Source organism: Lagopus muta, chromosome 15, assembly GCF_023343835.1.
Source record: "Lagopus muta isolate bLagMut1 chromosome 15, bLagMut1 primary, whole genome shotgun sequence".
NCBI lineage: Eukaryota > Metazoa > Chordata > Aves > Galliformes > Phasianidae > Lagopus > Lagopus muta.
In genome coordinates this window covers 14,827,102-14,852,204 of record NC_064447.1, presented here as the reverse complement: position 1 = coordinate 14,852,204, position 25,103 = coordinate 14,827,102, and the positions used below count along the sequence as shown (strand labels likewise).

General features: G+C 38.8%; 1 protein-coding gene and 1 long non-coding RNA gene across 3 annotated transcripts in view; one reads left to right on the top strand and one right to left on the bottom strand.

Moving 5' to 3' along the window:
* Positions 1 to 752, top strand: part of SHISA9 (shisa family member 9) — a 160,980-nt gene extending 160,228 nt beyond the window's left edge. Inside the window, exon 4 of the mRNA XM_048962346.1 lies at positions 355 to 752. Coding sequence (XP_048818303.1) covers positions 355 to 725 — 371 coding nt within the window. The 3' untranslated portion in view covers positions 726 to 752. The remainder of the gene's footprint in view (positions 1 to 354) is intronic.
* Positions 1 to 25,103, bottom strand: part of LOC125700968 (uncharacterized) — a 192,548-nt gene that overhangs the window by 135,410 nt on the left and 32,035 nt on the right. The window lies entirely within an intron of this gene.

Genomic DNA, 25,103 nt, shown 5'->3' with positions numbered 1-25,103 from the left:
TTGGCCCTGTATTAAATAAAAAACTAGATTTTGAAGGGAATAAATAAACGTTCCTTATACAAATAAGCTCTTAAAAAAGAAAAAAGATATTAAGTTCCCCTTAAGCTCATGATACTCAGTTTCAAAATTTAACTGAGATGCTGGACTGGAACACGAGGCCTTTAGCTTCCTGAGTATGATTCATATTTCAAAGCAAGGCAAATAAATGCTAGCAGCAACAACAATCAAATCTGAGCAAAAACACACACTGAAGACGTGTTCAGGATATTACAGAGGGCAAAATCATAAACTGCTTAACAATTCTTTTCTGCCCAACTGATTTTTTTGTTCCCTCCCCCTTTTAAATCCAAACAGCTGACAAAGTCAACGACGACTTCTACACCAAACGCCGACATCTCGCAGAACTGGCTGCCAAGGGGAGCCTTCCGCTGCACCCGGTGCGCATAGAGGAAGACAGAGCGTACACAATCGACAGTGGCTTAACCAAACAGAACGGGCAGAAATCCAAAATGGCAAAGATACACACACACCCGTTAGGCTACAATTCCCATTACAAGACCTGGGATCCAAACGACCAGTCTCTTAGACGGCAAGCATATGCAAACAAGGGGAAATACAGTATGGGAGACCCAACATTAAGTGACCCACTGACAACGCGGAGTCAGAATTATTTGGGTCCACAGCCATACTTCATAACCAACAGCAAGACAGAAGTAACTGTTTGAGCTTTTCTTTTCCTTTTTTTTTTTTTTGTAAAGAAATCCTTTAAAAAACACATGCAAATATAACACACAACACACTCGACTGAAAGGCAAAAAATAAATTTTAAAACATAAAAAGGAAAAAACAAAACAAAACAAACAACCCACAGTGGAATGAAGAAAGCAAGCAAGGAAGGAAGGAAAGAAAGATGGAAGGAAGCTCCACCTGGACATTCTTGGTATCCAGCTAACTAGACCGAAGAGTGAGTGAATACCATTCAGCAATACACACTGAAGGTTGAATTATAAACTACATTTGTATTTCACAACGGAGCATAAACCCTTGTGACTAAATTTTTTTACTTGAAACTAAAATCCATGATGAGAAGTAGCACAACCTAGAGAAATTTTATGTCTGCTTAAACATTTACTCTATGTACCTGCCTTGAGACAGTGGAAGAAGAGAAAACAATACACTGTAATATATTATTTCAGTGAGGAATTTTGTATAAAACCTATTAACAGTCGATCACTAGGCCCATGAAAAGTCAAGACCAAACATCTTGGTACAACTCAGAACATCAATTATCATACTTTCATCCCATTCTATAGAAAGTGCAAAAAATATTTATACAGTAAGAAAGACTCTTTCATGTGGAATTTATGAAGACTGTTACATTTTAGAGCACATACAATCTTTCCAGCTGACAGTACAGAATTCTGAGGGATAATATCAATCAGCAGAGGATTTTGTTTCAGTTTACTTTGAAATTTTTGGGATCCTTCAAAATAAGAAGAGACACTTCATGCGACACAGACAGCTGCTGGGGGAATAAGGGCATCAAAACATTCCCTCTCAGTCCTCCTGTTTTCAGGCAGATGGTAACAATTCTCACTTGGAAGACAGTCAGGACTTTTTCTTCACCTATATGTTTTGCCTATCTTCAAATGCTTCAGACTGAAAATAAGCGTGGGTGGTGCCTTTATTGTATTACTATTGTTCAATGACAGTCTTGTTTCTTCAAGTGACCCCTTTGTCCCTTTATGCTATTTCCTCATGTTTTGCTAAGGATGACAAGGGCTCTGCCCTGCTCAGCCCCCTCTGTTTGTCCTGAAGGGAAACTGGACTATGTCTCCAAGCAGCAGTTGCAGTCAGGTTGCACTATTTAGTTAGACCCCTCCATTTTCCTAGTTTAAACTTTTGCCCTTTAGTCTGGCATTTTGTATTTGCTTTTAGCCATGGTAGTTCTTTCTTTGTAGTTCAATTAAATGTTATATGGTATATTGTCTCTACTGTTTAGCTCTCTATAGTGGCGTTCCCTCTTGGTGGACTATTTGATGGAAGAGTCTACTGGACTAGCCTCAAACATCAAAGAGGTTTGGGTTTATACTACTCAACTCGATTCGTGGTCTCAGCTGAGGCTCTGATGAGATGGATGCCTTGTTTATGAGTAAAACCACTCTCTAATTGGTCCCTGGTAGCAGCCTCACAGCACCAGGCCTGTAAGGCTTCTGCAAATCCCCAATAAGGTAAGCAGAACTGGGATGGTAGGCAGCATGTTCAGTTTTTCACTTAAATTCCTGCCCTTCTCCCTGACCTGAATCCTAACTAGCTATCTTACTACAGCTGAATTCTCAGTAGCTGTCAGTTATTCCTGAGATAAGTTGTGGAAGGGTATGCAGGGAGGAGTGAGAACTGTGATGTTGTAAAAAGAATGTGAAGTGGCATTTCTTACTGCACTCAAGTGACTGGCAGCATTTCTTTTTAGCCCAAAGGATGCAAGGGCTATGAATGTGAAATACAGTTAAATGGAAAGATCATTTTTTCTAAGCTATGTTGAGATTGACATGTATTCTGAGAGCATCAGCATCTCTCCATAAGCGTGCTGCTAAACTATATCATCATCTATTTTAAGACTATCAGAATTGGACAAAACCCAGGGGACAAATACTTTGCACAAAACCCAGACTCTCTATTATCTTAATTTTATTCTTTTAATCTCTATTGCCTTCACAACTGGCTTAATTTGACCCTTTATGGAATGTTGCCATTAATCCATTTGCTTTAGATAACACTTTACAGCTGCACTGTAATTCACAGAGGTTTCGTGTAACTTAAGAATATTTTATGTGGAAATATTTTAGTAACTGTATGTTCTGTAAGGAAACCCGTGTTAATACTTGTTAACTACAGAGTTTATGATACCAATAATACTTCCTACAATAAAGATGTTTGTTTGTTTTTTTAAGAATGTTTATTTGTAAACATATGTATTCACTATATTAATATGAATTTCTTACCTGGCAATAAAACTGATTCTATGTGAATCCAACATGCTGGCTGATTTGTTAGCTTTTGCCATTGGATCAATTTTTGATTATTAACTGAGCTTCTGTATCTTCTCACTGCAGTCAACAGCATTCACCTCAGCAAAAATGAAGGTGTGACTGCCATTGGTAATCTTGTGAACAAGGTTCTTCGGAAAGTACACACATACTGCATATGTTACTCAAGTGCAATGTATGTAACACTCAGGATAACAATACATACAATGCATGCACACCTTGCAAAGGTCCATTTGACCTATAAACATCCAAGCTCATGCACAGCTTGTGCCACTTCATCAAAAAATTAGTTTTGGGGAAAGTAAAAAAGGTAAAGATGCACAGGGTCTGATTTTGTTCCTCATGACTGCATGGGAGTTTTACAGTAAGCTTCAACTGCATCCCAGGACTAAAACTACCCAGCAAGTACAGATGAAACACTGGTGTATATTGCTTCAATTTTTCTTAGCATGTTCACTACTGAAAAACCTGAATGCAACAACTGTGTACCAAGCCAGCTGGAACAGAATGGTCATTTATGGACTCTCATTACTGTTTATGGCTCATAAACCTGACCACAAACAGAATCTCAGAAAAAGAGTGTTTTGGTAACAACTTCTGTTTACTTTGCTACAAAGATGTTGGGTGAGTTTCAGCAGGAAAAACAAGGAATCAGCTTCCTTTCAGCTTTCCTTCCTTAAAATGCCAGAGGGCATTTTCAAATATGTTCAAGTATTCCTCTGGCCACTTCTTTTCATTCCCCTATCATGCTCACTCCACTGCACTGTTTCTCTCCTATATATCATATCCTTCCCACTAAATCATAATAGTCTCTTGGACAAAACAAAAGGCATCTTCTCTGGCTCCACCCTCTGAAAGCTTGCCTCCCTCCACAGACCTCTATCACATTCATTTCTCTATCTTCATTTGCAGCCACTCATTTAGGTTAGTAAGTTCTCCACTATTTTCTCAATTGTATTCCAGGGCTTATTCTTACTGTTGCTTGTATGATGCTGATCTTATTCACCTAAGTTTCCTGGGGCGTACCTATTCATTTCTATACAGTTTGCAGTACTTTTGGTAGCTACAGAATTTCACAGTGCTTGGTAGTGAGGTCTCCACTAGTAGCAATGTCTACTCATCTTCAATAAAACTTCACTGAAAATAAGATAAGCACCTATCCCACAGACAACCACAGATCTCACTGACTTCTCACAGCTTCAGCTATCTTTGACTTCCCACATCATCCTCTAAGTAACCACACTGAAATCAGGTTTCTAACCTCTCATTTCTCTGCTCCTCACTCTTCTCAAGCTCAATACCCTGCATGTAATATCAGCTCTCCACGTTTGTTTTTTTCCTCATGTGTAAGCCCGAACCTTTTGTCACCACGAACAAGAACTGCATTGTAAGTAACTTCTGACTTACAATGTTGTAAGAAATTCAGTATTTCTTCAAGAAACGAAGATGTTCCATATACAAAGCTATCAGGTCTCATAACATTCCACACTGTAGCTGCAAATGTTTCCGACTCACTACAGAAACAGATCTAGGAAAAGATTCATGCTTTGTTCTAATTTTACAGAATGATTCATGAGTCTGGAGTACTAAATAAACAACCCTACTCCAAAATTACTGCACAACTAATCTGCAGGACCACTCACAACACTGTCCCAGTTTAGAAGAAGTGAACTACATTCGTACCATATTCCTGTTAGGTTCAGATCGCACTGTCTACTGTCCTACCTGAAGAGATGAAGATGATTCTTCATGTCACACTGCCGTTTCTGCTACAGGTAGTGCACAGAGGAGCAGAGAAGTCTAATCCGATGGCTTAGAATACAAATGCAAGCTTACCTCCAGTGTTCACCCATAAGCAATGTTTTCTTGAGAATAGGCTTCACTTATATTTCACAAAGAAGAGATAGAGACTGCACAACGTTAGTTTAAGAAAGGCAGTTTGGATTCTCACTCACAGGGCACATCTCTTGTTGCACTTGAGTTCTGGTCTACTAGACTGCACAACCAGTTCAGCTGGCTCTCCTGCTACACGTTGTGAAGGACTATGTTTCAGAGCAAAATGGCAGATGAGTGTGACCAATGAGGGGAAATAAATTTGAATGTTTTATGCTAAAACACAAAATCAATTCATGTGAAAAATTTAGCATAATAGCACAGTAATCTCAGCCTATGGACTGGGGGGGGAAGTCAGTAAATGCTATTACAGCCAGAAGCCCAGGGGAAATTTTTCTGTGTAAACATCAATATACAGCTCTAATTTGAAAAGTGGTTGTAAAAAACAATTCTTGGAACTCACACTTTATGTTTTAGAGAATCCCAGACTTGAATTTGCTCAGTCTGCGAGTAAGATATGTCCTTACACCTGCCAAATTCAATCCAGAATACGTGCCTTAAACCAAGACTTTACTGCCCCCATCCAGCTGCACTAATGAAAGTCAGGACCAAATCAGATGTTTATATTCTGAATTTGCAAAAGCTGCCAGCAGACAAAAGGCAGCTGACAAGGCACAGTAGTAAATGCTACCATAGAAGATGCACCATGAATTATTTTACACATATCACTCAATTCTGCTGGCTTTGTCAGGTTAGCAAAACATAAGAAATATATTTACCACCAGTGCCCACAATTCACACTACTTTACACTGGAAGGAAATCAAACCCAGACCTAGCTCTCAGGCTTTTTTCTATGTCATTATTTGCCAAATAAACATTATCGGAACAGTCTAGGGCTCCCTGAAAAAGGCCTTCTCTATCCTAGGACACCACTCTTCTCGAAAGATATTAATGGTATTGCTTCAAAAGTAAGGTTTTCAATTCATTTTTCATTCTCCAAGTTTGGGCTCCCATATGAGAAGCAGAAGTTGAGAATTCATGCTTACTTGAAGCTGAAATAGGTCTAGAATCTCAATCTATGAAAAGTGCTGCATCACACAAGTGGGAAGAGTGAGCCACTACCCGTACCTAAGTGCTTGAGGCAACATCATGTTCCATTCATGCTCCTTCACTGACACATGAGAAGGTCTTTATATCCATCTTTCTCTGTAGATAACCTGAGGACAATTTCGCATTCCCAAACTGCTATCATTTTATAAAAAAGATATTCTTTTTCTAGGTAATTCTTCCAGGTAGAAGAATTATTTGTCTGTTCAGGGCTTTAGCTCTATGCTGTTAAACACATAGCTGCACCTTGTCTGTTTAAGTTAACACTAGCTTCCTTTGCTTAGCCAATTCACTTGCATTTAAATTATGATACATCCCTGCCTGCTAATAGGAGTTGATACTTCACTGTCAGAGTACATCATCCGAACTTGTAAGCCGCGTGTTGTGTGCATCCCTAGAAATAAATAGGGCTGGGAGCACACCAGGCTTTCAGCAGTGACAATATCCAACTGAGAGAGTACGTCAGGCAGTGCTGCTGCACAGTCTGAGGTTCAGCTACAACCAGGACTGAAAAACAGAACTAATCACCAGCCTTCCAAGTGGTCACTGGCAGGATTATTTTGTCAAGGAAACAACTCTTACCAAGCAGCAGGTGCTCCAGGGAAGTCAGTAATGTTGACTGAGCACAATGACCTTCTTTTGTTGGTCTCACTTTCACTCTCCAGTAGCTAGGCTCACACTAACATCTTGCTCACAGTCATTATTATGTGAGAGACCTTTGCCAGTCTGAGTACCTGTAATTCCGCAAAGAAACTGGTCCCCAAGAGAAAGAGCACCTTACCTGTGAGTGTTTCATTAAGCAAAGGAAGGAAGTATAAAATATCATCACTGTGGTCTTTCTCCCCACCACCTGCGAAGAGGAACTAGGTTTCACTTTGTCCCTAACAGTTCCTTACGACGTAGGGAGAAAGCTAAAGGAAGCCTGCCTTTCTGTCTAAAGATTTCAAGTTTCCAAGGCAGTGTTAGACTTCAGAAGGGTTTTTTCAGACATGTTCTGCAGGGGTAGTATTGACTGCCAAGCACAGAGACTCCCTGTTGACTCCCTCACACACTCTGAATGAAGAAAATCATGCAACTGAAAGACAGACTGGCACTACATCAGTACTGCCTTTACTCCACGCCATATGAATTTCACAGGAATTTTATGATTAATTTACTTGATAAGATGTTATTGTTCACAGACAACAGATGAGTATACAGCTAAATGAGTATTCAGCAGGAAGGCCCTATTTTATCCTCCCCAGATTAACTCATAAGCACAGTTATTTCTACAGTTGCACTTCCATGTTAAGTTGGTCACAGGAAATTTCATTATGTTGAACATTCCAATATGCACTACAAAATCTATCTGCCACTTTAAACTTCTTCATAACAGAAAAGTTTGCAGAAGTATTCTTTCTGTGAAGTATTCTTTCTGTGTGAAGTGGCAGTGAACAGGTATAACAAAGAGAATGCTACACTTAAATGAAGAGGTGATATTAAGTCTCTACCAGCCCCAATCCCATTCCCCACATCTGTAACATTACAGCCATAATTACTGTACAACAACACTTCCTCATCACAAAGTACTGCCGAGACTGAAGTCAATGCATTTAATCAACTTTAGTGGAAGATGAAGTCAACTTTCCATTATGTTCTATTATATTTGTTCACTTTTCAACAATAACCCTCTAGGATGGGTCACAATTTCTGAAAAGAAGACATAAAAGTGTGTAAATTCTTTATAAAACATTATAGCACTCAGTAGCCTTCAAAATTCTTCTCTATCTTATCTGAAAGTGGGAGGAACGTTCTGCACCTCAGACACCCATACACATATACACGTGTGTGTGAAAAGAAGCAGCAAAAGAGAGACATACACAGAGAAGATAGCAAGGTGTGCCACCTTCAGTTTACACCGTCAGTGTGACAGAACACTAGACATTACTGTCATTAACAGAAGCAAGCCTGCATTAATACAGAATCACATGATCATGTAGATTGGACAAGACCCTTATAATCACTGAGTCCAACCAACAGCCTGTAAGCCCACTGCTAACCCAGGTTCCTAAGTGCCACATACACATCTCTTAGCCACACCTCCAGGGGTGGTGACTGCACCACCTCCCTGGGCAGCCTGCTCTTATTCCTAACCATTCTTTCCATGAAGAAATTACGCGGATATTCAATTTAAACCTCCTCTGGAGCAACTCAGGGCCATGTGTCCTGCCATATCACTTCTCACCTGAGAAAAGAGAGAACCGCCATCTTGCTACAGCCTCATTAGACAAAGGGCACTAATTTCATGACGAGGTAATATTACCTGGTAATACTACTCCCTCCTCTCTTCTCCGGATTGACTTTGGGTTTTAATTGGATTTTGTTTCGCTGTTAGATTTAGTTTTTGCCTATGTCAGAATGGCCATAGTCTCATCAATCAACAGAAAACTAAGGAAAAGAGATTATCAAAAGTGCCCACTAGATCAAGGCAAAGGCTACAAAATTGAAGAGGTGACTAAGGCTGAAACAAGGAACATTATATAGAAATGATATTGCTGCCTGTAGAAGTTAAAAACTATGGAGCTTTTATACCATCTGTTAATTTCCCCTTTGCTTGCAGCATAAGGGAACCACACGAGATACACCATAATAAACAGATTTTTTCCTGTTGGAGATCATAAGTCTCCAGAACCTGTGGCATATATGTTCACTTACACTCAAGCTGTTAATATATAAAAGTGAGAAGGGAACCAGTATTTTTATCAATGTGGAATAGCAGCTGAGACAGACAACACAACCTCCGCAGAGGGACACGTCCATATGCTGCACAATAATGAATGCCAAGAAATAATACAGTATAGGGGCTTCTCCTCGACAGTTCTATTCTGTCATTTTAAATACAGGTAAAAAATCTTCGTCCACGAAGATTCTTCAAAAACTGACATAGCATGGTATCTTAGAAAAAAAACATCTGAAAAGACCATACACAACATTATTTCCCAGGCCATTTCTATTACCCTGTTATGATGAACACTATCTCTTGCCAGAGCTGCATTCCAGGCCTTACCACTCATATACTGTATTTTTGATCTTCTCTGTTGCCTAGTAAAGGTTTTTGAATTTGCTGCCAATCCAAGCCCTGAAGCATAGATGGGAACAAAAAGCATTTTATCTCCAAGCATACTATTCCAGATCATAGTTTCTACTAATAATCTGCACAGTCACTCAAGCTGTATGACATGCCTGTTTCCTTGTGAAGACTAATTTGCATACATACAGAATCCTAATACGCCTTCTGTATATTCCCATACATGGAGCTTGAAGCCATGGAGCCCTCTGCTCTCATCTGTTCTTATTTCCTTTCAGCAAAAGGAAGGAATATTTGCCAGACAGGTGTTTCATAGGTTTCTCATCCAAAATCTCAGCAATGCAAGTAATGGGTGACATACACAAACACTTCTGCTGACATTGGTCCACTGATATTTTAAAAACATGGAGGATTTTTTTTTTTTTTTTTTAAGGTATCACATAGTCTGCAGCAAAGGAATCACACTAATTTACATGGCATCATGAAGCTGTTTGCACTACTTGTGCTTTAGAAACAGTCTCTTGCAAAGATCTTACACTGGAATTAGAATTACCTAACAGGCAAGAACTAGCACTGACTGAGATTCCAAGACCTGCCTGATTTACACAAGAAAGTCAGTGATTGCAACAAGGATGCTTGCAGTTTTCAGCTAGACCTCTCCTCCCACAACTCCTTTACTATCTGCGTTTTGATCGCTTATCTCAATGGACTTCAGCATCATCCTATTAGGAGAAGGCAGATGCTCTGATAGTGACAGTGCCATTTAGACCAGAGCACTTGTGAGAACAGGGCAAGTGTGAAGTCAAGGGGGATCAAAACGTTGGCAAAAAAAACTGGCCTCAGAAGCATGGAGATGGGTCTTTTTGTAATAGCTTTGAGTTCACTTCATGGGGGTACATGCATAATTCCAGGAAAGAAAAGAAACTACAATCTCAGCTCAGAAGTAAGAGAAAAAAGAACAGGAAAGACTGAGTGGGAATAGAAGGGGATTTCACATTACATGAAGATCCCACATTTGACTCTCTAGCACCTCTGTGCAGTGCTTCCCAAACCACTTTTCCTTTCTTATCTTGCCTAGATTGGACTACTACAAAATGGGTGCCAACTCCAACATTCAAATAACAGCAACCAAGCAGATGTGAATGTGGTATTGAATAAGATCTTCCAGCACAAGGACACAAAAAACAGCCAAGGTAGGAAATGAAGGGATAGGAAGCTTTTCTACAAAATGATTTTGGGGTTACTATGTCATAGAGAAGATAAACAGCAGAGTTCTTATGATTCCTAGGGTTAGCTGTTAGCTGAAGCACTGTCCAGAAATTTATGAATCAACTCCAGAGATGAGAAACAGCAATGTTTAGAAGATTAGAAATTACAAAGGGAGAAAAAAAAAAACAACAAACAAGGATAGAATAAACCTTTATTACTTCAGGGAACATTTCCTCTTTTTATTTGAGGGACAATTTTGGAGACAAATGATTACATCTACGTGAAGAGGAGCTGAAAAGAGAAAAATAATATACCCTGTTGGAGGCAGGAGGAAAAGTAGTTGGCAAACGGATGACTTAGTTAAGTAGTAGAAGAAAGATCTATTGAATGGCACGGACTGACAAGCAGTGAAATGGGTTACATACAGAGACTGTGGAGTTTCCAGCACTGAATGATTTTAAAGAAACATTGAACTGATTCTGTCAAGAGTGATTTAGATATCATTGAATTCGTCTTGAAGAAGAAAGATGGACTTGATGATCTTTGAAAGTCCATTACAATTCTAATATCTTTCCTTCAATGCCCACAGCAAAGATGTTCCCATACGTATCGTTTTCTCTCACATTTATTTTACCAGGAAGCAGCAGACCAGCTGTAATTAGTAATATAAGGGTACCAGAGGTTTATCCAAAATTCATTGTTGTTACACTGCAACTACAAATTGGTGCATAATGTTCTCATGATACGGCATCTAAAAGTGCATACATTCAGGCACACTAAAATGTCTGGAAACAGAGACTCTGGAGACACAGACTGTAACACACTAACTGTGTTATTAGCTATTATTGATACAAACATCTGACAGTAGTTCTTTCATTCCAAGACCCTACCTGGCAGTCAAAGCCTCTAAAAGGCCAAAATCCCAAGCTCTCAAAGGCAACAAGCCTTTTCCAGATGATGTGGTTTCAGAGGTAAGGAAAGAAGCCACTGAGATACAAAACTAGGTTTCCAAAAACCATAGGTTTCAGTCCCACATCTAAAGAGGACTCGCTTATGATGCATCAGTTCCTTTTTGTGGTTTTAGTTTGTTTGTGGTATTACTGGAAAGTGGGGATAAGAATAATTAGACTGTAATTTCACTATAAAGTTCCCTGGGACAAGCAGTCTAGCTGATACTACTTAAGAGAGAAAGGAAAAGAATATATCCTCATTTGCTCCCAATAGAACTCATACACAAACTCTGGTCAGTCCCTAAGAAGCACACACACAGTTAAAGCCACAACCAGATAACTTCACTGAGAATTTAGGCAAGGATATCACTGCAACCAAAAGTAGGCCATAAGACAGACAAATGGGCTGTCAGTACTGCCTGCAGTCATTGGCTGGCCCTTGGCACCAAGATGAAACCATAATGTTCTGTAATTACAGATAAAAGAGATTTTACAGAAGAGATCTCCAAAAAAGCCAAATGTTCTGAGAACAAAAAAAGAGGCCCAGCAACTTGTCTGCATGCTCCTTCTTCAGACTCGAGAATAACCATCAAGACAATTTTTTTATTAGCAGCTGTGCAGAGCTCAGTTCTAGACTCATGAGTGAAATCACGAACCCCATACAAAAAGAAAAATATGAAAAGAGGAATATTTGAGAATAATATAGCCAGACTGTAACAAAGACAAAACCACAAAACCCTAAAGCTTTGGCACGCAGAAATTACACAAAAACAAGTGCCACAAACAAAAGATACATTTCAATCATAACTGAAAACCTTCAATGGTAAGCCTTGTGCCTTTGGCAGCATGGAGGATGAACTCATCTACAGAACCAAAGACTCCTCTGGGAAACATTATGGGGTTTCAAGAGAAGAATTGAGGAAGCCTTATGCATGGTCACATATGTAATTTAAGAACAGCTTTAAAGGGTATTAGAGGGTATGTTCTCATGTCTCTACATAAAGGTCAAGGCATAAAAAATGTGGCGTAGAGTTTTTCTCCCTGTTCTCCTAAGCCAACATCATAATGCATATGATCAATACTCTTAATAATTCCTAGTAATTACTACAGTCACAACTGTTACAACACTGTCAGTAACACGTTTGAAACAAGTAGTCTGGATTTTGTTCGTTGTCCGTATGCAGACACAGAACTCCATGAGCATTAATCCTGCACAGATTTCCTTTCTTGGGCTGCTGTTGCAGCTGTGCTGATTTGTGGGTCACTGGCCCGTGGCTGCAATGTAGGCATCTGTAAAAACCAGTGTGAGATTGAAAGAGAGACGTATTTCCTCTTTTGGGAAACTCCACCAAATGAAGATACTGCCATTACTCGCTACCTAAAAAAGCACTATAAAATGAAGTTGAATTATTTCAACAGTACAGAAGTGCATGTAAAATGTATAGCTCATAGTCATGTAGCACACTTGCATACTTTTTGTTGATGAGGTAGAAAAACAGCTTAAAAATCTAATTGCAAGTATTTGCAAGAGGAAAAAAAAAAAGTCAATCCTTTTTCAGTCAGTTCACCATTAGGTAATGAGAACATTTAAGAAAATCAAATTAGCAGTAGTTGTGATTAGTTTCATTTGATCCCTTCAGAGCCTTTTCTAGAAAGTTGAAACAAGATGTACTGAATCCTTTCTAGGACATTCTGTTTCCTCCCAGCATTTTGTTTTCAATGCAAAACACCTTGGCTTAAATAATAGAAACTATAGACATGACTGAAAACACGCATCTGAAAAAAAATAATCATTACTTAGTGTAGAATTTCACACAAGCTTTGGCCATTAATTTTGTTTTTTAAATTCTGCTGTCAATGATTCTTTGGTGTTATTTTGTTTTACAGTTGCTGTTTGTATGAAAACCTTTAAATTTGGTTTTGTAAAACATTATCAGCTTCTTTTATTCTAATTTGTACAGGTGGGAATCCATCTCCCTGTACAGACTGTATGAGAAACTCCTACATACATTTTTAAAAAAAAGTACTACTTCTTTTTATTTTGTAGTATTTTATCACTCCTAGGCAACCATACTCCAGAGCTGGCTGCATACAATTTTACACAAAATATCGAAAGCACCTCCACAAGTTATCCTGCTAACTTAGAGATAGATTCTTGTGCTCACTACACTACAGATTTGGTCACTTAACATTTATATATGCAAACGTAAAACAGTTATTCAGTTATTTCACAGGGAAACTGATGATATTTGCTGAGTAATGCTAGCAATCATAATTTAGAGTTTATATGCATAAGCTTGATTCTTGAAGAGAAACAGACTTCTAGAAGCATAAATTGGATTAAAATTTTAAAAATCATTCAAAGTTGTAAACAAAATTAGCAAAATGCTTCACCTCTGATGCCAGCAGAATCAATTTAGAGGTATATATTTCAAGGAAGGGAAGCATCACGCACCAACCTAATTCTTATAGATACTTCCCTACTGACCTCCAGAAGGATCAGCTCACACCTAGTGACATTCACTCCGAGAGGTATTTATGTGCATGCCTTATATCTGACAGTAATCTGATAGTTAAGGGCAGAGGGTCTGTACTTAAAGCTAAACATGTTCTTAAGCATCTTACAGCACTGAGCTCTAGCTGAGAAAATACCTTTATGAAATGTGGAGTTACTTAAATCAAAAGGATAGCTTCTGAGCTTGCTGGATTACTTAATCCAATGCAACAAAACTGCTGTTTCCACGCTGAGCTCTTTCTGGTAGAATTAGTTTGTCCAATATTCACTTCTGTAGCAATGTGCTTGTGTTGGAGTAACTGTTCTAACCTCAATGAAAAGAAGAATGTCTTTCTGTAGTCTACCACGTGATACATGATGCTGTATTAACTTTTTATTTACATAAGGATTGAAGTAACACCTACTAGCAAATCCTAGCTTGCACATTCAATTATTTTCATTTCTACACTCTTCAATTCCCTTCTCAGTGGACACTCTCTTTTCAGCAAATGAAACAGTCATAGGACAATGAAAGATTTGTCAGTGTTAATGGATTATATCTCTTAGAATAAAGATGGCATTCAATGAACATTCTGAAAAGAAAAAATGCAAAGAAAAGGGAGAGCAAGAGTGTGGTTGCAAAACAAGGGGGGTACACCAAAGAGCCTTTGTTGAAACTCTATTTTAACAGCTGTATTCCATACGTTTTTTGAACAAATCTGGTTTCTGGTAACAAGGAGCACCGTGCACAGCAGGGACTGAAAGGCCTGGGCAATTTGAGGTCCTGGGATCACTTAGGAGACCTTTATAATTTTCCTGATTTGTTAATATATGGTTCCTCCTTGTGTATAATGGTCAATCTTACTGATTTTTTCTTTTCACCAGCAGCCTCTTAATCTAAACAAGCCAATTCTCAAACTGGAAGTACACATACATGCACTTCTCTACAGGGGGAAGTTGTTTTTATAGCATTCATCAGAACAGTGCTGTAACTGCAGCTAAATGCATCTAAAATGATCCGGCTCTTCGTGTGCTGTAACACCACTGCACAGTATGGTGTACATTGCCTTAAAAATGATTTTTTAAAAGAAATAAAGAAGTTGGAATTTCTTTTTTCTTTGTTCATTTTTATGACTACAGAGCAGAAACAAAAGCTACAATCCGATCCTAGTTAGAGCCTCCTCAATTCACATTCATATAAAGGAAACCTAAAATCTCACTTGGTTGTTGTCACTGCTCATTGGTCGTGACTAACAACGCAATTGGCCCATTCTGACAGTCCCCTAAAAATGACTCATAGCTTTCCACCTTGTCTGTGCGTTTTTGTACGCAAGATTGCTCCTGATTTCACTATTTGCTCTGTTTTTCAGAGGAAAGGTTGACTTTAATAAAATATTCTCATAGCCATACATTATCCCTTGCTGAGCTCTTCCCAATTTCTTCTCACCATATTATCTTTTTGTAAGTGACAATGCAGCTTGCCTGCACTCTACAGCTTTGTAAGCACAAGCAGAACATACATCACTGGATGTAACAGCATCTACAGTTTTAATGGAAAGCTGCAACGAAGACAGATATTTCACAAATGTCTAGAAAGATGGATAGCAAGTCAGAAAGAATTTAAGGGAAAAAAATAGACAATAACAATCTCCATAATATAATCTCCTGTCAAGAAATGGACTGTCTTAAACGAGTATAAACAGCAATATTATTCATGGTTACACCACCATACATTCACTCACCAGATCTGAGTGAAGGTCCCATAAGTATAAACACAGAGACAAAAGACAAAGATAAAAGCAGCAGCTGAAGCTAGTAACTAGAACACTTAAAGAAAAATGAAGTGAGATACACCTCCTCTTTTTGTGTGAATGGGAACAATTACTAAATCAACAACTAAATCTATAACACCAGCAAAAGTGTACAATGCAGAAATAGGGATAAGTTAAATAAGTTCAAGGCAGAATGGAAATCCACAAGTTTTCCAATTATGTTTGACCAATACAGTCAAATACAATACAGTTTTGAACATGCTTCAAACTGTATCAGAAGAACTGGTGATTTTTTAGGAAGATAGATGACTGCAAATCCATATCCCTCTGTGCCAAGGGAAATCTAAAATCTGGGTCACTTGTGCTAAAAAGAATCAAGGAGGCCTGTTACAAGTTCAGTATGCTGATGGTTGGACTGGATGATCTTAGAGGTCTTTTCCAACCTTGGTGATTCTACAATTACTAACATAAAACTGTACTGAGGAACAATAGAGTTTAATCTGTCATTGTCAGAGTGCTCACAGAGTCACAGGGATTGGAAGGGACCTTGAAAGATCACCTAGTCCAGTCCTTCTGCAGGGGCAGGAACACCGGCATTAGGTCACACCAAACGCATCCGGGCGCGTTTGGAATGTCTCCAGAGTGGCAACTGCAATGCTGCTGTGCCCTGGAGCAACCCCAAGTGACAGCAACGTTCAGCAAGTAATTCCTTAGTTCCAAAAACAAAGCATTAGAATTATGCCTAAAACCTTTCAGAAATTAGCTGCAGAAAATGCCAAAACAGATGATACACCTGAACTACAGTCCTCTGGCACATCAGGACTTTATCCACTACACTCACAAGATAGAAAGAGACCAGCAAAGAAACTGACAGGGGTGGTCAGCAGGGACAGGGAGGTGACTGTCCCCCTCTACTTGGCTCTTATGAGGACCCATCTGGAGTACTGTGTCCAGTCTGGAGCCCCCAGTACAAGAAAGACAGGGAGCTGTTGGAGGGGGTCCAGAGGAGAGCCACAAAGATGATCAGGGGACTGGAGTACCTCCCCTACGAGGACAGGCTGAGGGAGCTGGGCTTGTTCAGCCTGGAGAAAAGAAGGCTGTAGGGTGACCTCATTGCAGCCTTTCAGTACTTAAAGGCAGCTTACAAACAGGAGGGGAATCAACTCTTTGAAAGGGTTGATAACTGCAGGACAAAGGGAAATGGTTTGAAGTTGAGGGAGGGAAGATTTAGGTTGGATGTCAGTGGGAAATTCTTTACAGAGAGAGTGGTGAGGTCCTGGAACAGCTGCCCAGAGAAGTTGTGGATGCCCTGTCCCCAGAGGTGTTCAAGGCCAGGTTGGATGGGGCCCTGGGCAGCCTGGTCTTGCACTGAATGTGGCCCTGCCTGTGGGGGAGGTTGGAGTTTCATGATCCTTCAGGTCCCTTCCAACCCTGGCCATTCTGTGATTCTGTGATGTGAAAATCTGCCCAGAGTGGCTTGAAACAAGACAGCAACCTCCTCTCCGATTGCCAGGACAGAGTTAGCACAGCAAAAACAAATGAGTCTATCAAGACAGATGGGGCAAGCTACTGTCAGTGAAATAGGAAAAAGACTGTGCCTGTCTTCACTCAAAATGAGCATCTCTTTATGGAACAGGCAGCTGGAGTCTGGATTGCTCCAGATAAATAGAGGCCGTTTTCCTCTAATATGGATATTGGGACTGTGTTAGCAGCAAACGATATCTACAAAGACTAAGCTGAAAGAGCAGGAAGGAAAATTTCCTCCGTCTCGGGAAAACCATATTAGACACTGCAGCTGTAGCTTTTTTTTCTTAATAAATGGACAAGTGGCACCAGCTTCTGACAAAGTAGTGCTCATGTGGAACCATCTCCATGTGCATGCTTAGCAACTAAGCAAGGGATGCATTTCACAGAGTAAAGCAGCACATGAGCATCTAGAGTTCTTCCAACCTTTCTGAAATACAAACAAATTTTGGAAAGTAAAGACTCTAAAAGCTTTAATTTACAGCAGAATGTATCTTAGGCTCAACTTCAAAATTTTATTTTCCAGCTTCTTTTAATTTCTAACTGTTCTGTCTTCTCATTTGTACAAAAATGTGCACTTACTCTCACTGTACACCATTAACTGTCAATTAAAATGACATTTCCTATTATTCTTGTTAGATGTGGCCTACTGTAATGATAATCTGCAATTATTTACAATTTCTAAGATACTCTTTGAATATAGTGATCAAGATGAAGGAAGTTCAATACATTTTTATATCAATAATTTCAGGAATTATTCAGCATAATTCAGATCCAACATGCTAACCTTTGCATCTGCGAGTCAAAACGATCTAAAATGGTCCAAAGAAAAGATAAAAAGGAACTGAGATCAATCTTACTGAGCAAAGCCTCACTTCAGGGATTTCAATGCTTTCAAAACTTGCTACGTTTAAAGCAAGAAATTTTATGGCGGAAGAGATTTCCAAACTTAGTTTTCAAATGCTGAGGTTCATTTTAATTGTATTCACTCAAATGCTAAATCCTGGACAAACGCTGTCAAAAAGATTACATCAAATGAGGCATAAAGATTTCAACTGAAACACCTGTGCCATCTACCCACTGAAATGTTTGAATGAATGCATCTCGAATAATATCCACTATTAAAAATTAAAGATTGCGGATGTTTAAAAAGGAGATAAGCCCGAAGAAGTCAACAGAAAGACAGGGTCAAAAGATGATCAGTATTTAGATTAGAATATTATAGTATGACACAGAACTCTATCTCTCACAATGATCAGAGAAACTCAGAAGTAGGAGCAGTTCTGGGAAGAGCAGAACAGGCGAAGCATACTTATACTCATCTCATGCTCCCCCGGCTTCTAAGAGTTCACAGTTCAGGATCTGAGGCATAAGGTTCAATATTTTTACTTAATAATTCCCAATGTATTTTTTTTTATCCTGTTCCCCAGACACTTCATACACATATAAACTTTTAGGACCCTCAACAACCCGAAGAAAAATATTCCATAACTATTTATATGGCATGAAGAATAAGCCATTTTTTGTTTGTTCTGTGTCTGGATCCCTCAAGTTTCATTGATGTCCTCTGAACATCTGGGAAGATCATCTGGATGTAGGCTGAGATGGAATTGCAAACATAGGATTAACTATTCCGTATAGAACTTTACATCCATTCATTTCATGTCTTATTCTTCTACATTTGATGCTTAAGTGAAAACATGTATTTTAAAATGTAATTTAATCTAAAAAAATAAAAGAGTAAGGAAGTAAAAAAAAAAAAGGGCACAGAAACAATTTCACAGAAATACTGAAGAAATCTATTTAAAAAATTAAACAGCCTGGAATATGTTTTTCCCTAAACAAATCCTACTATTCTTGTAGATCCCAGCCTGTAGTTTTTCCAGTTGTGATACACAGACATCTAGCAGGCTCTGGGCTGCCTCCACAGCCTCAGGGACAGTCAATTGGTTTAAAGCAAGTCTTTCATCAATAGTTTTACATCTGTTACGCACAGGTGCAGGTCTCCTGGTAAATCTAGCCTGCAATTTGAAAAATGAAAATAACAAACCTGATAAATGTATTTCAGTCAAACCGGAGTGAGCAACTGTGTAGAGGACATAGTCACTAAAATTACAGAATTGCAGAGGCTAGTGAGAGCTATCACACATCATTGTTTTCATGTAAAACTTAAAAGCTAAAGCATTTTTTACTTGGAAATTGACATGATGCTTTCCCTCTCACAGATAAGGCTCTAAAATGGATCTCCCCCGATGGCAGGAAGCTGAAATTTCCTCCACCTATGATGCTGTTGCAGTAAGTTTTCATTCAGTCACCCCTTGGACAGGACTTTTTGAGAATTGATGTGAGCTTAAATTTCAAAGCAAGGTAGCCAGAGCAAGAGAAACAAGCCTGAGGCTAAAAATATTACAGTAACATTGGTTACCTTCCTTAATTTCACTCTTAAGAGCAGAATCAACTGGCTCTTGGAAGAATTTTTTTTCCAAAGAGGCACTGACATAAGCAAAAAGAGAAACAACAATATCCCAGTCAATACAGTGTAAGTTAATGAGCACTACAGAGCTTCAGAATGTCAAACCTGAAACTATTAAGATTTTTGCATTACAAAAAAGAAAAAAAAATCAATCAAACAAAAACACTTATCTTTAATGTACTTGTTTCTAAGGATCTCAAATGGGTCTGGGAGTTTGGCAGTCATTCTATAGCTGTCAGCCAAGTCATCAGGCATACGATACTACTTTAATAATGGATAAGTGACAACAGATTTAAAGTCAGCATGTATGTAACCTAGGGACAAGAAGCATTAATTAAATCAGTAAAGGCAGGCAGAAGCCCAAGAGGAAAAGCTGAAAAAGAATTTGGGAAGCACTGATAAGGCATGATTTTCTCTCTCCACAGCATGTGCCTTCAGCAATTCAGCCCCTAAGATGCAAGCAAGCCGTGAAACGAGCTATCAGAACACTTGTCAATCATTGGACAAGTTGTATCATGGTCAAAAGGTACTTCTAAGGCCTGTAGGAACATAATGGAATGAATACACGAAGCAGGATTATCAGTGACTAAGCAACTGCAATTTTGATTACTGCAGCAAAGAGGCTTAAACAGAAGGGGAGAGTGATAATGGATAAGTTAAGGACTATAATTCTTACTTTTTTCATTTCAAAGCCTTTTCTTGTTTCAATTGCATTTGCTAATTTTTATGTTATTGGAGACAGCATTATGGGAGAAGGTAGAAAAATTGTTAATTGAAGCTAAGTCAGGTGGTATTCTTATTTTCAAATTCAGGCCTTGGAAAGCTACATAGGTAGACAGGGGGATGCTCTTATCCCTGGAGATGTCTGGCATCTGAGGAAGAAGTGATAGAGAATGAGAAAGTAGTAAGTTACATGAACAAGAATCTGATTTGTTAAATGAATGCATTCTTGAAAAGATCAACACTGAATGTGCAACACAAAAATCACTCAATTCTTTGGAACTGATATGGAACAAAGGGCTTAGGGCATGGACTATTCTAGTAGTCAAAGATTTGTCTTTAGAAGAGACAATCCTTTAGACTTTTCATATTCAGAACCTGACTGATGATTACAATTTCTTGAAAACTCTTGTATTGCATTCTCTACCCCTTCCATTCTGAATTTAAACTAAATTCTTAGTGAATCTGATGATAATTTAGAATCTGGAGAGTATCTGTTACCTTGGCTTTTGAAGATGTGGAGGAAAGTATAATGCATAGATGGGCTATGCATTAGCAGAGCTACAGCAATTGCCTGAACTCCTGGGTAAACTGCAGGTATTTCCTGTCCAGTCCTAACAGCCACCTGAGCACAGGAGGGGCAGCAGCACTGCAGTCTCCTGGAAGGTCAGCACAAGTCCTGCACCTCACTTTTAAGTCCGGAAGGTTTACAAAGGGGTGTAAGTTGCTTTAGAAGATGCTCTCACACTTATTTTTCCTACAGATCTCCTGTGATCTGTGAACAAGGCCTGGTGGAAGAACTACTCAGAATGACCTATTTACCCTACTTGGGTGCATTTTAAATGACAGATGTTTTCCATTCTTTTCTCTACATCTTAACATGAGCCAGAAGAAGGTATTTTTTTCATATAACTCTCAGACTGAAAAAGTTCGATGTGTCAGTTATTTAAGTTATTTATTTCTTGCATTTTGTGCTACCTCTCCCATCAAACAACCCGAACTGAAATTAGCACAAAAAAGGTGTTTGAAAAAGATATTTCAAATTCCTTGTAATGCACAGAAAACCTAGCTGACTCAAGAAATTCACGTAGCTTAGCTTTGATGCAGAGTTTAAGAGAGAAGTTTTCTGATCAGTACAATTCTTTTATTAGTAAAGAATTTACCTAAGAGGAAACTACATCAAAACAATTCCAAGTGCTAATTACGTTCCACATATGAAGTTGCTCCACCTTCATAAACACAAATAATGAACAGAGAAACACTGAAAATCATGTGCAAAGGTTCAGTACTCTTCCTGTGGATTAATCAATCACCTGGCATGCGATGAACAACCATGGGAATTTCCAAAGTGTAATAATGGGTAGATAAACAAGATAATACAACTTTGCTCGTTCTGCTGCCACGACTTGAAAGCAGTCATTCATTCTGGTGACGACAGTTAGACTGTCTGGCCATCACCACTACTTAAATAGCTATCCTTCCTATTCTCTTTTTTTCCCCCAAATATAGATGTGTTCGAAGACAGAAGAATATAATTAAGGTACAGGAAACAAGATCTAGGTAATAATTTCAAAAGCAAAATGAAGTAGCCTGAGACATTAATGTAATCCCCTTGGAAAACAAAGTCTGCTTATTTCTTGCATTTTGTGCTACCTCTCCCACCAAACAACCCGAACTGAAATTAGCACAAAAATGGTGTTTGAAAAAGATATTTCAAATTCCTTGTAATGCACAGAAAACCTAGCTGACTCAAGAAATTCACGTAGCTTAGCTTTGATGCAGAGTTCCTCAAGTCAGGAAGAGAGGTGCAAAAGTGTACGAGGTGATGTGTCTGTAACCATGATGTTGTAATCTAAACTTGATTCCTTTCCTAACTGCTACAATTGCAGAATGCACAAACAAATAGGAATAGTTTATGAATAGAATGTTTATCATTAATTATATATCTAGGTTCTCATAGGTTGCAATACAGCTTGTTTTAACATTAGGATTGATTTTGTTATTATTTTATTGCCTAAGCAATGATAACAGGCACATTCAAATCACAAATGTTTGTTGTTTGCTGAGTGTTTAAAAGGAGTATTTTCATGTATTCTGAAATACATGAACAGGTTTTCCTTGTACAACAGTTCTCTAATAACAGAATTGTCTCTGTTTACTTATGCATTTCTTTGGTATCTGATGCAACTCTGAGGAATTCTGCAGCTTAAGACATTACTGCCCCAAATTGTCAACATCAGCCATTCTACAGACATCCCTTTCAACAGCAGTTTAAGAGAAGATGCCAATCTGTCAGCTGAAGAAGTTAAGAAAGAATCACGGACCATCCCAAGTTGAAAGGGACCCATAAGGAATACTGAGTCCAACTCCTAGCTCCACACAGAATCACCTCAAATCAGATCATGTGTATCTGAGAGAGTTTTCCAGATGCTTCTTGAACTCCGGCAACTCAGCACCATTTAATCATCATTTAATCCACCAGCTTCCTAGGGAGTCTGTTCCATGTCCACCACCCTCTCAGTGAGGAACCTTCCTGCACCCAACCTGGCCACCCCCACAGCACAACTCCCTGCAGCTCCCTCAGGCCCTGATTCTGTCACCAGAGAGCAGAAATCAGTGCTGCTCCTCTGCTCGCTGTGAGAACTGTAGACCATGAGGCCTCCCCTCAGCCTCCGGTGCTCTGGGCAGAACAAACCCAGGCATATCCGATGCTCCTCATACACCTTCCCCTCCAGACCCTCTGCCACCTCTGCAGCCCTCCTGTGGACACTCTCCAATAGTCCTTGTTGTACTGTGGCACCCAAAACTGCATACAGTACCCATTCTGGCAGTTCCCTCACAGACATGTTAACCAGTGTCTCAAAAGATGGTGATATAATGCCAGGAAATGCTGCAGCAGCAACAGTGATCAGAAGTTTTGTGCATCCCAAGCATAAATCTTACCACAGCAGAGATTTTACGTGTTTTCGCTTTGCTACAGCAAGATATTGGGACAATTAGTACTCCCGTTGAAGTCAGTGTGACTATACATACACTTCAAATGGTATTTGCCTAAGTATCTGGATGCATTAGGTTTTAATCTCTTATAGAGCTGCATTTTTTAAGCAATTCATGTAAAAAATGCTAGAACATACCAACACAAAGTTCCTCTGGGAGACCGCATTAACTAAAAGTCACATAGCTGACTTGGTCTCTGTTTCTAATGAGGCTTCCTAACTAAACAGATAATAAAAGGATACAAGCCCTGGCACTTCCAGATAAAAAATAATTAGTCTCCAGACAGAAAGCACTATTCTCCTGAGAGCTGACTATGCTGTGACCGATGGCTCACAACAGGTTACTCGTACTTCATGGCAAGTATAGCTGAAGTGGGCTGGCAGATAACATGTCTGAGCTTCTACGGAAGCTCTCGCATTTTGTTTCTTAAAGAAGCACATATTTAACAAGTGTTTGCGTGTCTTCAGCTTTGGACTCATAACTCATTGAAGTGATTAATCTTTGGGGGGTTTCAGATGGCTGGAAGACAGAAGGTTTGTCTACATGCAACTATAAATATCACCCTTCATTAACTTTATACATTTCTCCCCAGGGCAGAAACGTATACAACAACAGTGCTAGCTAAGGAACAAGCTGTAGACAGTCGTGTAGTGTCAGCAAAAATCGAACACCAGGACGGGGACCTCTCCCATACACTATTCCCTTCTGCAAGGGAGTATATTCCTGTAGTTGGTATGATACCAATAGTTTCTAAGACATTAATTTGATGTTTATTATTACCCCACAGCCACGGCAGCAATAATTAATTCTGAAGGAAGCAGTGCCTAAGGATCTGTAAAACGACACTGAGATACCAGTAATCTGACATACAGACACATGCTTATATCCAAAATATGGCAATCTGCAATGTACATCAAAAAATGCAGAACTGATAAATTAAAGCATACCTAAATTCACCCCAACTTTGAAAGAAGCAAAATGTAAACATACTATAAAAGCACAGATTAGCATGTCTAATTCCACAAAAATTAGAATACATATCAAAATGTAAAATCGTAATGAAAAGAATGAAGAGCGAATATTAATATCAATTATAACTTTAATGCAGAATGACACAAAACTCTAAACTCTAAATTGTTTTCAAAATAGTAAATGAGAAGAAAAAAATTCAGTTTCTTCCATGGAAAAGATTGGTAATAAGTAGTTACAGTAATCATACAAAAACTGCTCACAGTTTCTAAAACCCACTAGGCATCTTCCATTATTGCCAGGCACAGGGAAGGTTTCTTCCTCCACACCTTACAGAAAGGAAATAAACAGAATTCTTTGTTACAAATAGATTACTCCTCTGGCTAAAGACAGAAACTGCAACCTGATACTACCCATTCCTCCCTTCCTAATTAAAGCACCTGCACAACTTCCATTTCTATTAGAGAAAACAGATTTCAGTTTCAAGTTAGAAGTGCAGACATTACACTATTTCTTCACGCAGTATTTTTTTGGCTGTATTTCCATTTCAGTTTACAGGATATTAAAATATTTTCATGTTCTATAATAGGTTGGCCACGAACTGTCTAAAACAATCAGAGATTAAATAATAAGATTTTTTTTTTCCTGGATGCTAATGCAGAAGATGTACTGTCTGTAGAAGAGTCATCAACTTCTGTCCAGAAATAATAAAATATTTTTACTTTGAGAAGTGATCTATGCACTTGTTTCCAGGGTAAAATTGTTTTTCATTTTACACAATTCCAGCCCCTAAATCCCCCACTTATACGATGCTACCTTGCCTCTGAGATTGCTATCTATAAAACAAGTTGCAAAAGCATCAGTTGTACATACTGTGTTGCCAAGTGCAGGAGAGAAAAGTTTTACACTTCCTCTACTGTTTTCTCCTGTTTTCTATTTA